At 44.9% G+C, this 13,294-nt stretch overlaps 1 protein-coding gene across 7 annotated transcripts in view; it reads right to left on the bottom strand.

The window, feature by feature from the left end:
* The window catches only part of LOC140651516 (macrophage immunometabolism regulator-like), a 71,999-nt gene that overhangs the window by 39,847 nt on the left and 18,858 nt on the right, over positions 1–13,294 (bottom strand). The window contains exons 2-4 of one of the 7 annotated variants that reach the window (XR_012042410.1): positions 12,635–12,765; positions 11,338–11,387; positions 9,993–10,896 (exon numbers count right to left, since the gene is read on the bottom strand). The exons of 1 other annotated variant lie outside the window; for it this stretch is intronic. Coding sequence is in view for 1 of the 6 variants with exons in the window: in XM_072861060.1 (XP_072717161.1) it covers positions 11,338–11,430 (93 nt within the window). In the remaining 5 variants the exon portion in view is untranslated. Of the gene's footprint in view, positions 1–463; positions 1,025–9,992; positions 10,897–11,337; positions 11,819–12,634; positions 12,766–13,294 lie in introns of those variants that run through there. 5 more of the 7 variants (XM_072861065.1, XR_012042411.1, XM_072861066.1 and 2 more) reach the window with 5 other exon arrangements.

The raw sequence follows: 13,294 nt of genomic DNA, 5'->3' as shown, positions 1-13,294 counted from the left end.
AAGATATATGTTACGATCCTGTAGGCCACAAGTATCGTGGTTTAACCCCAGTAGGCAGCTAAGCCCCACACAGCCGCTCGCTCACTCTCCCCCCAGTGGGATGGGGGAGAGAATCAGAAGGGTAAAAGTGAGAAAACGCATGGGTTAAGATAAGGACAGTTTAATAGGGAAAGCAAAAGCTGCATGCCCAAGCAAAGCAAAATAAGGAATTCATTCACTACTTCCCATCGGCAGGCAGAAGGTTAGCCATTTCCAGAAAAGCAGGGCTTCATCAAGTGTAACAGTTACTTGGGAAGACGAATACCATAACTTTGAACGTCCCCCCTTCCTCCTTCGTCACCTAGCTTTTATAAAAGAGAAAATATGAGAAAAGGCTTGTCAGTCAAGATAAGGACAGGGGAATCACTCAGGAACTACTGTCACGGGCAAAACAGACTTGGCTTGGGGAAATTAATTTATTGCAAATCAAATCAGAGCAGGATAATGAGGAATAAGAACAAATCTAAAAACACCTTCCCCTCACCCCTCCCTTCTTCCCAGGCTCAACTTCACTCCCTACTCTTCTAGCTCCTCCCCCCAAGGGGCACAGGGGGATGGGGAATGGGGGTTGTGGTCAGTTCATCACACGTTGTCTCTGCTGCTCCTTCCTCCTCACACTCTTCCCCTGCTCCAGTGTGGGGTCCCTCCCATGAGAGACAGTCCTCCACGAACTTCTCCAACGTGGGTCCTTCCCACAGGCTGCAGTTCTTCAAGAACTGCTCCAGCGTGGGTCCTTTCCACAGGGTGCAGTCCTTCAGGAATGGACTACGCCAGCGTGGGTCCCCCACAGGCCACAGGTCCTTCCAGAAAACCTGCTCCTATGTGGGCACCTCTCCATGGGCCACAGTTCCTGCCAGGAGCCTGCTTCTGCATGGGCTCTCGCCACAGGCTGCAGCTTCCTTCAGGGCACATATCCACCTGCTCCGGCGTGGGGTCCTCCACGGGCTGCAAGGTGGATATCTGCTCCACTGTGGACCTCCATGGGCTGTAAGGAGACAACCTGCGTCAGTGTCACCATGGTCTTCACCACAGGTTGCAGGGGAATCTCTGCTTCAGTGATTCAGAGATTCAGTGATTCAGTGATTCAGAGCACCTCCTCCCCTCCTTCACTGACCTTGGTGTCTGCATAATTGTTTCTCTCACATATTCTCACTACTCTCTCACAGCTGCTGTTGTGCAGCTTTTTTTACCCCTTCTTAAATATGTTATCATAGAGGTGCTACCACTGTCACTGACTGGATCAGCTTTGGCTAGTGGTGGGTCCATTTTGGAACTGGCTGGAACTGTCTCCATCCAACACAGGGGCAGCTTCTGGCATCTTCTCACAGAAGCCTCCCCTGCAGCCCCCCTGCTACCAAAACCTTGCCACATAAACCCAATACAATACTTTACAGATTTGTCTTTTTTTTCCCCCACAAATTGTGTATTTTAACATTTAATAGACTAATATTTAATAACATTTAATGTGCTGACAGAATTATTGTGGTGGGAAATTCTTTGAAATGTCTAGGTACCAAAACAAAGGTAGATCCTGAAAACATCTCCCAAAGATTACATTTATGCTCCACACCAAATATTTGGAAAAAAACCCTGTGTCTTCCTGAAAACCCACAAATTTCAAACTTCTTTGTTTTCCATGCAAAAACCAAGGCCATTAACCTTTACCAAGATTAAGACTACTGTATTTCACTGTTATTGCAGTGCTCTTAAAATCATCTAAGATTTTACATGCAGAACAAAGATACATTGAGGTACTTGGGCTTTGTTTTCCCCACTTAAAAACTGGTTAACAGTATTGGATGCTGCTTCAACATGGAGAAAAACATAGACCATTACAGGTTAGCAGCTACTTTAGATTTTCTTTCCATTATCACCCTGACCAAAATATCAAGTACCTAAATCTTATGATAGCTTTGCTCACCAGTGAGTACCTGCATCAATAACAGTCAATTGCACTGACAATCGGGCTCCATTTCTGTTCCATTATCTGTAACTTCTTTTGTATTTATTATCCTTAGACAGCCTTTATGAAAAGATTTTTCTTCTTTGCTTTTCTATATTCCAAGCTTGTACTGTTATGGTGATTTGAGAATTAATGAAGTTACTAAATCACAAGGGCTGAAAGCTGAGCAATTGAAAGAATATTTAATTCTTTGGGTTTGTGCCCATGGATTTAATTCCAAAGCCTGACTGGCCAAACAACATATTTTATTAAATATTCAGTCTCTTTTCCCTTATTAGGGATTATAGCCATTATCCTGAAAAAAATTATTTTTGCTGGAAATCCATAAGGACATTTGTGGTTTTTTGGAAAAAAAGAGGAAAACAATTCTTGAAACATCCTAAACTCACAGTAGTGGTGCATAATATTAAAAATATATGTATCAAATTTAAAAGATATAGGAAAAATTGGTTTTAAAATTCTAAGACAAGTTAAACAACAACTGGTAACAGGAGAACATATATGTCACACTCAAAACTGAGTAACAGATTCCTATAATTGAAATTATCTTTGCAAAAGCTAACACTGCAGTAGAATAAAAGAAGCATAAATTTGGCAATGCAGCAGCACTGAGAGGGGTATGTTTGATGTAGTAGTATAACTTTTACATTGTAAAAGATCATAAAAAACCTGAACATTCTTATATTAAAACAGTCAAAAGTATATGTCATGGTTACACAAGTATCCATTCAAAGGAAACAATGTTTTGGAAATATTACGTCTATGTCTGCCATTGTTATCAGGAGAGCTAATAAAATTGGCTAGCAGGCAGAGCTCAGCCCCTTCAAGCTACTGCCTGCTAGAGCCTTCGAATCCTAAGGTTTTGTCTCTCATCTTGAGCCTGCCCTGACAACTAGCTCAAAGAGATACCCTCACTGCCGGGAATACTGGGTGAAGATGTCTGGTCCCTAAGCCCCTGCAGGTGCGTCTGCAGAGGATGCTGGGTGAGATATGAAAGAAGACTCAAGCCTCAATAGAGCAGCTTCTTTGTGTGGAGGCTCTAGAAAGGGCAGGCGCTGCTTCACCTCCCCTTTCCCCCTCCTACAACTATTCTTTTGCGGGTTGGGGGGGTTCCTCCATGTCTGCTTTTTGCCTCCCTCCCTGTTTTTCTGGGGATATGGATCCCTCTCTTTTTGCATTTCTTATGAAAGTTTTCTTGGAGGGTTGGGATAGTGCTTTTCACAGTGATTGTGCAAAGGTTAGCTTTCTTTTGTCCCGTTTGGGGGACAAGGCTCAGTCTTTGCATGCTCGAGGAGATGGGGTTTTGGATGATTCTACCTCCTTGCTTGTGACATTGACGGATTTCTTTGGGGGAAGTTGTGCTTCAACCACATTTTTGTAAGTGAAGCAAAGAGACAAAGCATTATGAACTGACCACAACCCCCATTCCCCATCCCCCCATGCCCCTCGGGGGGAGGAGGTACAAGAGTTGGGAGTGAAGTTGAGCCCGGGAAGAAGTGGGGGGGTGGGAAAGGTGTTTTTAGATTTGTTCTTATTTCTCATTATCCTACTCCGACTTTGATTGGCAATAAATTAAATTAATTTCCCCAAGTCGAGTCTGTTTTGCCTGTGACAGTAATTGGTGAGTGATCTCCCTGTCCTTCTCTTGATCCGTGAGCTTTTTCATCTTATTTTCTCCTACTCGCTGGCAGGGCAGTGTGAGAAACAGAAAAGGCCTTGACGCTGTGTAAGCACTGCTCAGCAATAACTAAAACATCCCTGTGTTATCAACACTGTTTCCAGCACAAATCCAAAACATAGCCCCATACTAGCTACTATGAAGAAAATTAACTCTATCCCAGCCAAAACCAGTACATCCGTATAACTCCCCCGTGTGGCCTGTCCATAAGCCTAACGGCACCTGGTGTTTGACAGTAGATTATCGTAAACTGAATGAAAATATTGGTCTTTTACATGTTGCCGTCCTATCTATCACGGATCTTGTTTTCACTATAGAGTGAGTGGCCCATCCTTGGATGGTGGCCCTGGATGTAAAGGATATGTTTTTCATGGTCCCATTACAACCTGAGGATCAAGAGAGATTTGCCTTTACCTGCGGTGGAATGCAGTACACTTTTACCTGATTACCCCAAGGATTCAAACATAGCCCTACATGGTCACATCAGGCTTTAGCTAGGGAATTAGAACAAGTCCCATAGGAAACAGAGGTAATAGTATATCAATATATAGATGACATTTTAATTGGAGGAGATTCCCCCAATAAGGTCCAAATAATGTGTGATCCCATCCTAGTCCATCTGGAAAATAAGGGAATTACTATCCCTGAAGCTAAATGACAGGGACCTAGCCAAACAGTTCGATTTTTAGGCATAACTTGGCAAAGTGGCAGGCAGTGTGTTCCCTCTGATACCTTGCAGCAAATATCAGAGTTGAGCTCACCCTGCAATAAGAAGGAGCTCTGACAAGTCCTAGGAACTTTAGGATTCTGGCGAGCTCATATTGCAGGCTTTAGTATAATTGCATGACCCTTATACGATCTGTTGAAGAAGCATGCTACCTGGGAATGCACAGTTATGAAGAGGCACTTTGTTTATTAATACACAATGTTTTAGAATATCAGGCTATGGGCCTGTCCTGGTTTCAGCTGAGACAGAGTTAATTTTCTTTATAGTGGCTGGTATGGAGCTATGTTTGGGATTTGTGCTGAAAACAGTGTTGATAATACAGAGATGTTTTAGTTGTTGCTGCACTAGTCAAGGACTTTTCAGGTTCCCGTGCTCTGCCAGGTGCAGAAGAAGCTGGGAGGGGACACAGACAGGATAGTTGATCCAAACTGACCAAAGGGCTATTCCATACCACATGACGTCATGCTCAGTATATAAAGCTGAGGAAGAAGAAGGAAGGGGGGACATTCGGAGTGATGGTGTTTGTCTTCCCAAGTAACCATTACGTGTGATGGAGCCCTGCTTTCCTGGAGATGGCTGAATACCTTCCTGCCGATGGGAAGTAGTGAATGAATTCCTTGCTTTGCTTTGCTTGCGTGCACGGCTTTTGCTTTCCCTATTAAACTGTCTTTATCTCAACCCTCGAGTTTTCTTACTTTTGCTCTTCTGATTCTCTCCCCCATCCCACCAGGGGGGAGTGAGCGAGTGGCTGCGTGGTGCTTAGCTGCCAGCTGGGGCTAAACCATGATAGGGCCCAATAATACCAGGGGCCCCCTTTAGCCTACATAAAGGACTCGCAGAAAAAGGATATCAACGGGGATTGTGGCAATGAGCTCCTGATAAGGCCCAATTAAGTCCCATACAGTTTGGGTCAAAGGGGTGGCAAGGTTCACAATCACAGTATTCGCCCTGGGAAAAATTGCTGCTGGCTACTTATGTAGCTCTATTAGATACTGAACCCATCACGTTAGACACACCCTTAGAAATACGGATGCCATTCCCCATCCTCAAAAGAATCAGAGTCTGCTCCCATTCCCCAGGGAATTGCACACTCCAGTACAATCCAAAAGATGGTAATATACATAGCACATCGCAGCTGGGTCAAGGGGAGAACAGGACTTACAGGGAACTTGACAAAGTACAATATCCAGTGGCAAGGGGATGCTGAGCCACCCCTTGACATGCCACCCTCACCCATTCAAAATGCACCACCCCCATATGATTTACAAAAGGATACCAAGGTTTGGTCTAACGTCTGGACCATGTCTGCTCAAAGGATTGAAGGGGAATGGAAGGGAAGGGCTGCCCTCCTGCGGCCCTTGGATGGGACAGCCAAAACACAAGAGACAGAGGAATCAGCTCAATTGGCTGAGCTCCAAGCGGTAGTGCTAGCTGCTGAATGGGGCACCTGCACAATGTAAACTGATTCCTATACAGTATCGGCTGGGGCAACTCAATGGCTCCCATACTGGAAAGCTGAAGGATGGAAAATTAAAGGAAGTTTTCCTTGCATATTACAAACACTCCTTTGAAGCACCGTGTGGAAGGTGCTCGACCACCAGGGTAACAAACATCTTGTTTCTGAGTGGTGGATATCTAAATTATCTAATATCCAAAAGGAATGAAGCAGTTTTGTTTTTCTTTCAGGTAACCCTAACTGCAACATCAGCAACTGAAAATTCAGATGATCTTCCTTGGATTCTTGATTCTACTGTATTCGGCCTCTTTGTGCTACTACCTGGTAGAGCCTTTGACTCCTAAAGTTTTCTCTCTTGCTTTGGGCCTGCCCTGACAGTAGAAATAGTATCTATTCCCATATGATTTATTAACATCTGCAATCCAAAACCAAAAGTTTAGTCATTTTTTAACAGATCTTATAAGGATATTTGGCTAAGTTGAAATATGGTAACAATTTATTTAAAACCTAAACAAAATGTCTTAAGTATGTCATTTAATAAAACCCTATCTTTATTTTTTATGTTGCAGTAGTAAAATGAATTTTAGAGAGTGTAACTTCAAATTCCTTGATTTGCTTTTTTGTCCAAATTCATTTTTAGCATAATTAAGCTGACTTTAGTAGGAATTAGTGGCAGTTCACACAGAAGGGTGCAAAGAAGGGGGCCTTAGCTGAATTCGTACCACACTAACAGTCTTGGATATGGTGGTGACATGTCACAGAGCAGTTTCCCCAGCAGGTGTTGCAGCAGCTGTCCCTGCCGGGGTAGAGTCTTCAATGCAGGCCAAGCTTCAGACTGTGGATGCAGCCCTACAAGTCCCAGGATGCAGGGAGTGCCTGGGGCCTTTCTGATAATGAGAGAGATGTCCCTCTGTCCTGTAGGAGGTGTGCTGTCTTGGAGGAGCTGTGCCACCGAGTGGAGGAGTGTGCTGGTTTTGACTGGGATAGAGTTAATTTTCTTTATAGTAGCTAGTATGGGGCTATGTTTTGGATTTGTGCTGAAAACAGTGTTGATAATACAGGGATGTTTTAGTTGTTGCTGCACTAGTCAAGGACTTTTCAGCTTCCCATGCTCTGCCAGGTGCACAAGAAGCTGGGAGGGGACACAGCTGAGACAGCTGACCCCAACTGACCAAAGGGCTATTCCATACCATATGACGTCATGCTCAGTATATAAAGCTGGGGGGAGAAGAAGGAAGGGGGGACATTTGGAGTGATGGTGTTTGTCTTCCCAAGTAACCGTTACACGTGATGGAGCCCTGCTTTCCTGGAGATGGCTGAACACCTGCCTGCCAATGGGAAGTAGTGAATTAATTCCTTGCTTTGCTTTGCTTGCGTGCGCAGCTTTTGCTTTCCCTATTAAACTGTCTTTATCTCAACCCTCCAGTTTTCTTACTTTTACTCTTCTGATTCTCTCCCCCATCCCACTGTGATGGGAGTGAGCGAGCGGCTGTGTGGTGCTTAGTTGCCGGCTGGGGTTAAACCACAACAGACCTTTTTGGCACCCAATGTGGGGCTCAAAGGGTTCGAGATAACTACAGATTTGATTGGAATGTGCCAGATAGATAGAATTTATAGCTGTTATTGCTGTTTAGCTATTAATTGGCAGGCTTCTGTGCTTGCCATGGGGCTTGCTTGCCTTACTATATATTAGAGTCTAGGGCTCATTAGTGGCTGCTTTTTGCTTTCGCTTCTTGCTGTACTGCTTATCACCTTACTCTGCTGTGCCTGGGAACATTTTGATAACAGCAATGGCCATACGCCTGGGCTGGCAGATGGCCAGGGCATTGCTGCTGTTTCTGTGCTGCTGTACTGGACAGGCTGGAACTCCAGCGTGCACTCGAGTCAAAGGGACTGTGACCTGTGGATGAGTCCACACAGGAGCAAGACACCTCAAAGCATCTGTGCCCATGGATAAGCCCATGCCAGAGCAGGTACATCTTGAAGCATCTGTGGCCATGGTTATGTCTGTGCCGCAGCAGGTATACCTCTGAATGGATTGTGGCCCAAGGATAAGTCCACGCTGGAGAAAGGTACGCCTCGAAGCATCTGTGGCTGTGGATGAAGTCCATGCTGCAGCAGGTACACCTTGAAGCATCAGTGGCTGTGCATGAGGTCATGCTGGAGCACCTCAAAGCGTGTGGCCATGGATAAGCCCCGGACAGAGCACGTACAGCCCTGGAGGGACTGCAGACATGGGTAAGGCCATGTTGGAGCAGGTTTACTTCTGAAGGGACTGTGGCTGTGGGTAAGGCCATGCTGGAGCAGGTCTATCTCTGAAGGCATTGAGGCCCATGGAGAAGGCCACGCTGGAGCAGGTGCACCTCAAAGCGACTGTGGCTGTGGATAAGTCTATGCCGCAGCAGGTATACCCCTGGAGAGACTGTGGCTCATAGATAAGGCTCCACTTGGAGCAAGTACTCCCCTAAGGGACTGCGGTCTGTGGATAAGTCCAAGTCAGAACAGGGGCAAGGGGAGGAGTTCATTGCAATGTTAAACCCGATGGTCTGGTCCAAGGGGACCAGGGGTGGAAACTGTAATGGATATACCTTTAACTTGTTGTAACCCATGATTTGAGTTGCATGTTATAGGAATTACTATAGCCGGAACCACCTGAACCAATGGAGGAGAAGCCTTACAAGAAGCAGTGCAAGTGCAGCAGTGACCCGACCTGAGCTGGCTTTGGTGCCCAGTAACTCCAAGCAACACACCACCTCTCCTGTCCTGAGTGACAACCATAAGAGATGGAGCCCAAAGTCAAGGACTAAATGAACTCAGTGGACATTTTGTGGACATTTATGGACATTTTACAGACATTTCACAGGGGTGGTCCATAGATTAAGGGAATGATATCTGTGTATTATATCAAAGGATGGGAAGGGTGATGGTGGGTAATGAGAACCTATTGGATAGCATGAGACCTGAGCATGACGTAAATGGTATGGAATAAGGGGTGGAGAATGTGCTGGTTTTGGCTGGGATAGAGTTAATTTTCTTTATAGTAGCTTGTATGGGGCTATGTTTTGGATTTGTGCTGAAAACAGTGTTGATAATACAGGGATGTTTTAGTTGTTGCTAAGTAGTGCTTATACTAAATCAAGGACTTTTCAGCTTCCCATGCTCTGCCAGGTGTAGAAGAAGTTGGGAGGGGACACAGCTGGGACAGCTGACCCCAGCTGACCAAAGGGCTATTCCATACCATATGACATGCTCAGTATATAAAGCCGGGGGGAGAAGAAGGAAGGGGGGACATTTGGAGTGATGGTGTTTGTCTTCCCAAGTAACCGTTAGGCGTGATGGAGCCCTGCTTTCCTGGAGATGGCTGAACACCTGCCTGCCAATGGGAAGTAGTGAATTAATTCCTTGTTTTGCTTTGCCTGCACGCGCAGCTTTTGCTTTGCCTATTAAACTGTCTTTATCTCAACCCACGAGTTTTCTCACTTTTACTCTTCTGATTCTCTCCCCCATCCCATTGTGAGGGGAGTGAGCGAGTGGCTGTGTGGTGCTTAGTTGCCGGCTGGGGTTAAACCACAACAGTCAGTAAGTATATGAATTTTGCAAACTTCTCAGAGATATGATTTCTACGAATGGGGCCACAACATAAATTGACATTAGTATGTGATATGAATGTATCCAAAGGGCTTTAGGTATGATGGTGACAACAACAAGCAGATGGACTCTTGTGACATGGAATTTCAATGTTCTGTAGAATTTGTAGAGTCTTTCAGAGAATCAGAACTGTAGAAACAATTTAAAAAGCTCCCAATAAACACAATGAAGCAACCTTACACTTCACACATGTTTTGAATTGGGAGGGCTATTGACTATAGGTGTAAGAGCCTTATATACAGTGCATTTAAGATTTGAAAGCAACTATACACACCATACATCTGTCATCTGATAAAAGGAAAATCCACCTTTCACGTTTTACAGTTTAATAAGGGATCATGTTATTAAGCAAGCTAGAATGACTTTTCCAACTACAGCAATGCCAGTGTAAATCCATGGTAACTATGTTTTGATGGTAAAATGAAAGCACTGATGATAAAGTATCAATGGAAAAAATATTTATTTTCCAAATATGGGCAAATAAAATTTAATTATTTAGAATCAGTTACTACATGAATCAGAAATTACATATATTTTATGGAGATGAAAAGTGCTGGTAACATCTTCAACTTGCACACTGCCAACTTTACAAGGTATGATCTTATATTTAGATGTAACACTGTCTCACTGGGCTTAATGGGTCAAAATTATTCAAATATTGGTTTCTGTAGAGTTAAAAGTAAGGTCACACACTTGATCCCCTCCCTGCCAAGTCCCTCTCTGCTTTTGCATAGGCTGAAATAGAAATATTGCATGTATTATGATAAGTTAAAGTTAAAGTTCTCTTATGAAATTACACCAAATTGTGAGAATAATACTAATAAAAAGGTAGTTAGATTAAGAATGATGTAATAGTCACCTGCTGAGTGCCTGCAATGGCTGTGCGAAATAGCATTAAAGCTGATGCAATTAGCTAGGTAAGATATTCCACGTAGGTGGCAGGATCCACTGATAATGAGGAAAAAAAAAAGCAGGGACAAGAAAGGAAGTCATTAAGTTTGTGTGATCTCCAAGTTCTGTAAAGACATCCAGAAAGGATGGATAAGTGAATTAAGGGAAGAAATGGCTTTCCCAGCTGTTCTGTGGTCCCATCCAATATTTTCAACATGTTTAACAGTAATAAAAATTTTGTTAGGGAAAAAAAGCCCAAAAAAACTCCATCCCTTGAGGAGGGACCCTTTACTGGAGGAAAGGCATGCAGCAATTCTCGCTTGTTATTTCTTAAGCTCCACCCCCATGAACTAAGGCAATCCCCATTTTGAAAATCCTGGTCAGAATTTTAGAGCTGTCAATCCAGTGTCCTTATCTTTTGCTTACCCTAAATGTCCCTTATAATGCATGATGGTTTTGATCTAGAGCAAATCCGCATTTTCATTGGTGATGCACTGGAGGAGCAGAGGAATGTGCAGATTAGTGGAAGAGTAAGAAACCAAAAGTAGAAATTGTAAAGCATGCCTCCTTCTAATATGTAATTGTGCTATCTGTGTGGAATAATTATTTGGTATTTCTTCTCCTTCCTCCACTATTGTGGAATGGTATCATAAAGTCTTAGAAATCAGCACAGGTCCAGCAGCAGTGGGATTCCAATTAGAGCATATAAATAAGTGACACAAGTTGCTGGGATGAATGTGGGATAGGTTGACCCTGGCCAGCAGCTAAGCACCCACACAGCCACTGGCTTGCTTCCCTCACCCCCACAGCAGGATGGAGGAGAGAATAGGAAGAGCAAAAGCAAGAAAACTTGTGGGTTGAGATAAAGACAGTTGAATAAGTGAAGGAAAAAGAAAGAAAAAAACAAAACAAGCCATGCAAAAACAATCACTCACCACCTCCCACAAGCAGACCAATGCCCAGCCAGCCTCTGACCAACAGCCGCCTAGGAAGACAAAAAACCCCACCCTCTTCAGTCTCTGCTGCATGTTGGATGTTATGACAGCGATAACATCCTAACCTTTCAGAAAACTTTCTATTAGCTGAACAGCTTGCTAATATAATCTGTAACAGTTCCTCTCTTCCATGCCTTCCTCCTCACACTTTTCCCCTGCTCCAGTGTGGGTCCTCTCCACAGGCTGCAGTCCTTCAGTATAAGCCTGCTCCAGCATGGGTCCTCCACAGGCCGCAGTTCCTGCTAGAACTTGCTCCTGTGTGGGGCCCTCTCCACGGGCCACAGTTCCTGTCACGAGAGCCTGCTCCAGCATGGCCTGTCCACAGGCTGCAGTTCCCTTCAGGGAATATCCACCTGCTCTGGCGTGGGGTCCTCCACAGGCTGCAGGGAATACATGTTCCACCATGGTCTCTTCCACAGGCTGCAAGGGAATCTCTGCTCCAGTGCCTGGATCACCTCCTCCCTCTCCTTCTTCTCTGACCTTGGTGTTCGCAGGATTGTTTCTCACATTTTTTCCCATCATTCCTCACATTGCCATGCAGCCTTTTGCCCCTTCTTAAATATGTTTTCACAGAGGCACCACCAGCTTCGCTGATTGGCTCAGCTTTGGCTAGCGGTTGGTCCGTTGCCAAGCCAGCTGGAACCGTCTGTGTCTGGCATGGGGCAGCCCCTGGCCGCCTTCTCACAGAGGCCACCCCTGCATCACACGCACCACCCCCACCCCCCTAACCTTGTCACATAAACCCAATACAGTGTGCTACAGCAAAATGAAGTCTGGATGAGTCTGATCAGTAATTTTAGGGCACTGCGAGGGCCTACAGCTCCCTGGGGGTCACAGAGGGGGAATCCCCAAGCCAGCAGGGCATGGGCCTCGCCAACCAGGGCTTGCCCTACTGCCTCCAGTGAGGGAGCAGGGCAGGCCGGAGGGAGGGCACCTTCTTAAAAAGAATTTCAAGAATTAGGGTGATCAGGAAGTTGAGCTTCAGGGCCCTGCTATGCCACATACTTTCTGTGCAAGTAGCAGTCACAAATACACTCTGTGCCTCAAGGCACATCTGACAGAGAGCGCCAGCTCATTCACAGCAAGGTCAAGACACATAAGATGTCCCTTTCTCTCATCCACATCATCCCTCACAGCCTACTCCAGAGCTGCTTTATCTCAGAAATATATACACAACAGAAAGAGGGTATCCTTTTAATAATTTGAGGAGCAAGTGGTAACAAAATTGCCTTCTTACCACAGCTTCTGGGTTCGTACTGTTTTTGCGCCTAGGAGCAGATATCAAGCTCAAGTTTTGCAATATTGAGACTCAGCCAGTGTGGGCTTCACAGAGGCACTGAAGATGACAGCAGTTCTCACACTTGCCACCTGCAGAAGGAGGGACAACAGAATCCCCATATTATATATGAACCCCAGGCTGGTTCATTTTTCATCTCTAATGTAAGCAATGGCAGAGAGAGAGAGTTTGATTAGGGCATGCTAGAATAAAGTGGGAGAGGAGGTCCCAGCAGAGTCAGCTGCATGTCAGGCTCCCAATTCAGTCTGCCCAGCCCTGCCACTGCACGATGAAGATCATCGTGCAGTCAGATCCTAGTCTTACAGAAGAAATCATATGGGATGGGGAAGAGGTGATGTGGGGGGTGAGGAGAGAAAGAAAGCAGGGAGAGAGGGAAACAGCCCTTTTCCTTTATAATAGAGCAGGTTCAGTTCACAACTGACACTTGGCTCTTCGTTACAGCGAATTGTACAGAGGCAGCCTTTTCACCAATTATTAATGATCTGCTAAAGCAGCCACTCTAAAGTCATGTATTTCCAAACTGTACAACTAGGAAATATCTTAATGAAATGTGCTGTGGTCCAGATCCACAACTGGTATAAAGCAGACAGTGAACATTCA

The sequence above is a fragment of the Ciconia boyciana genome, chromosome 4 (assembly GCF_034638445.1).
Source record: "Ciconia boyciana chromosome 4, ASM3463844v1, whole genome shotgun sequence".
Classification (NCBI taxonomy): domain Eukaryota; kingdom Metazoa; phylum Chordata; class Aves; order Ciconiiformes; family Ciconiidae; genus Ciconia; species Ciconia boyciana.
Note: the sequence above shows the minus strand (reverse complement) of the source record. Positions and strands in the feature narration are given on the sequence as shown.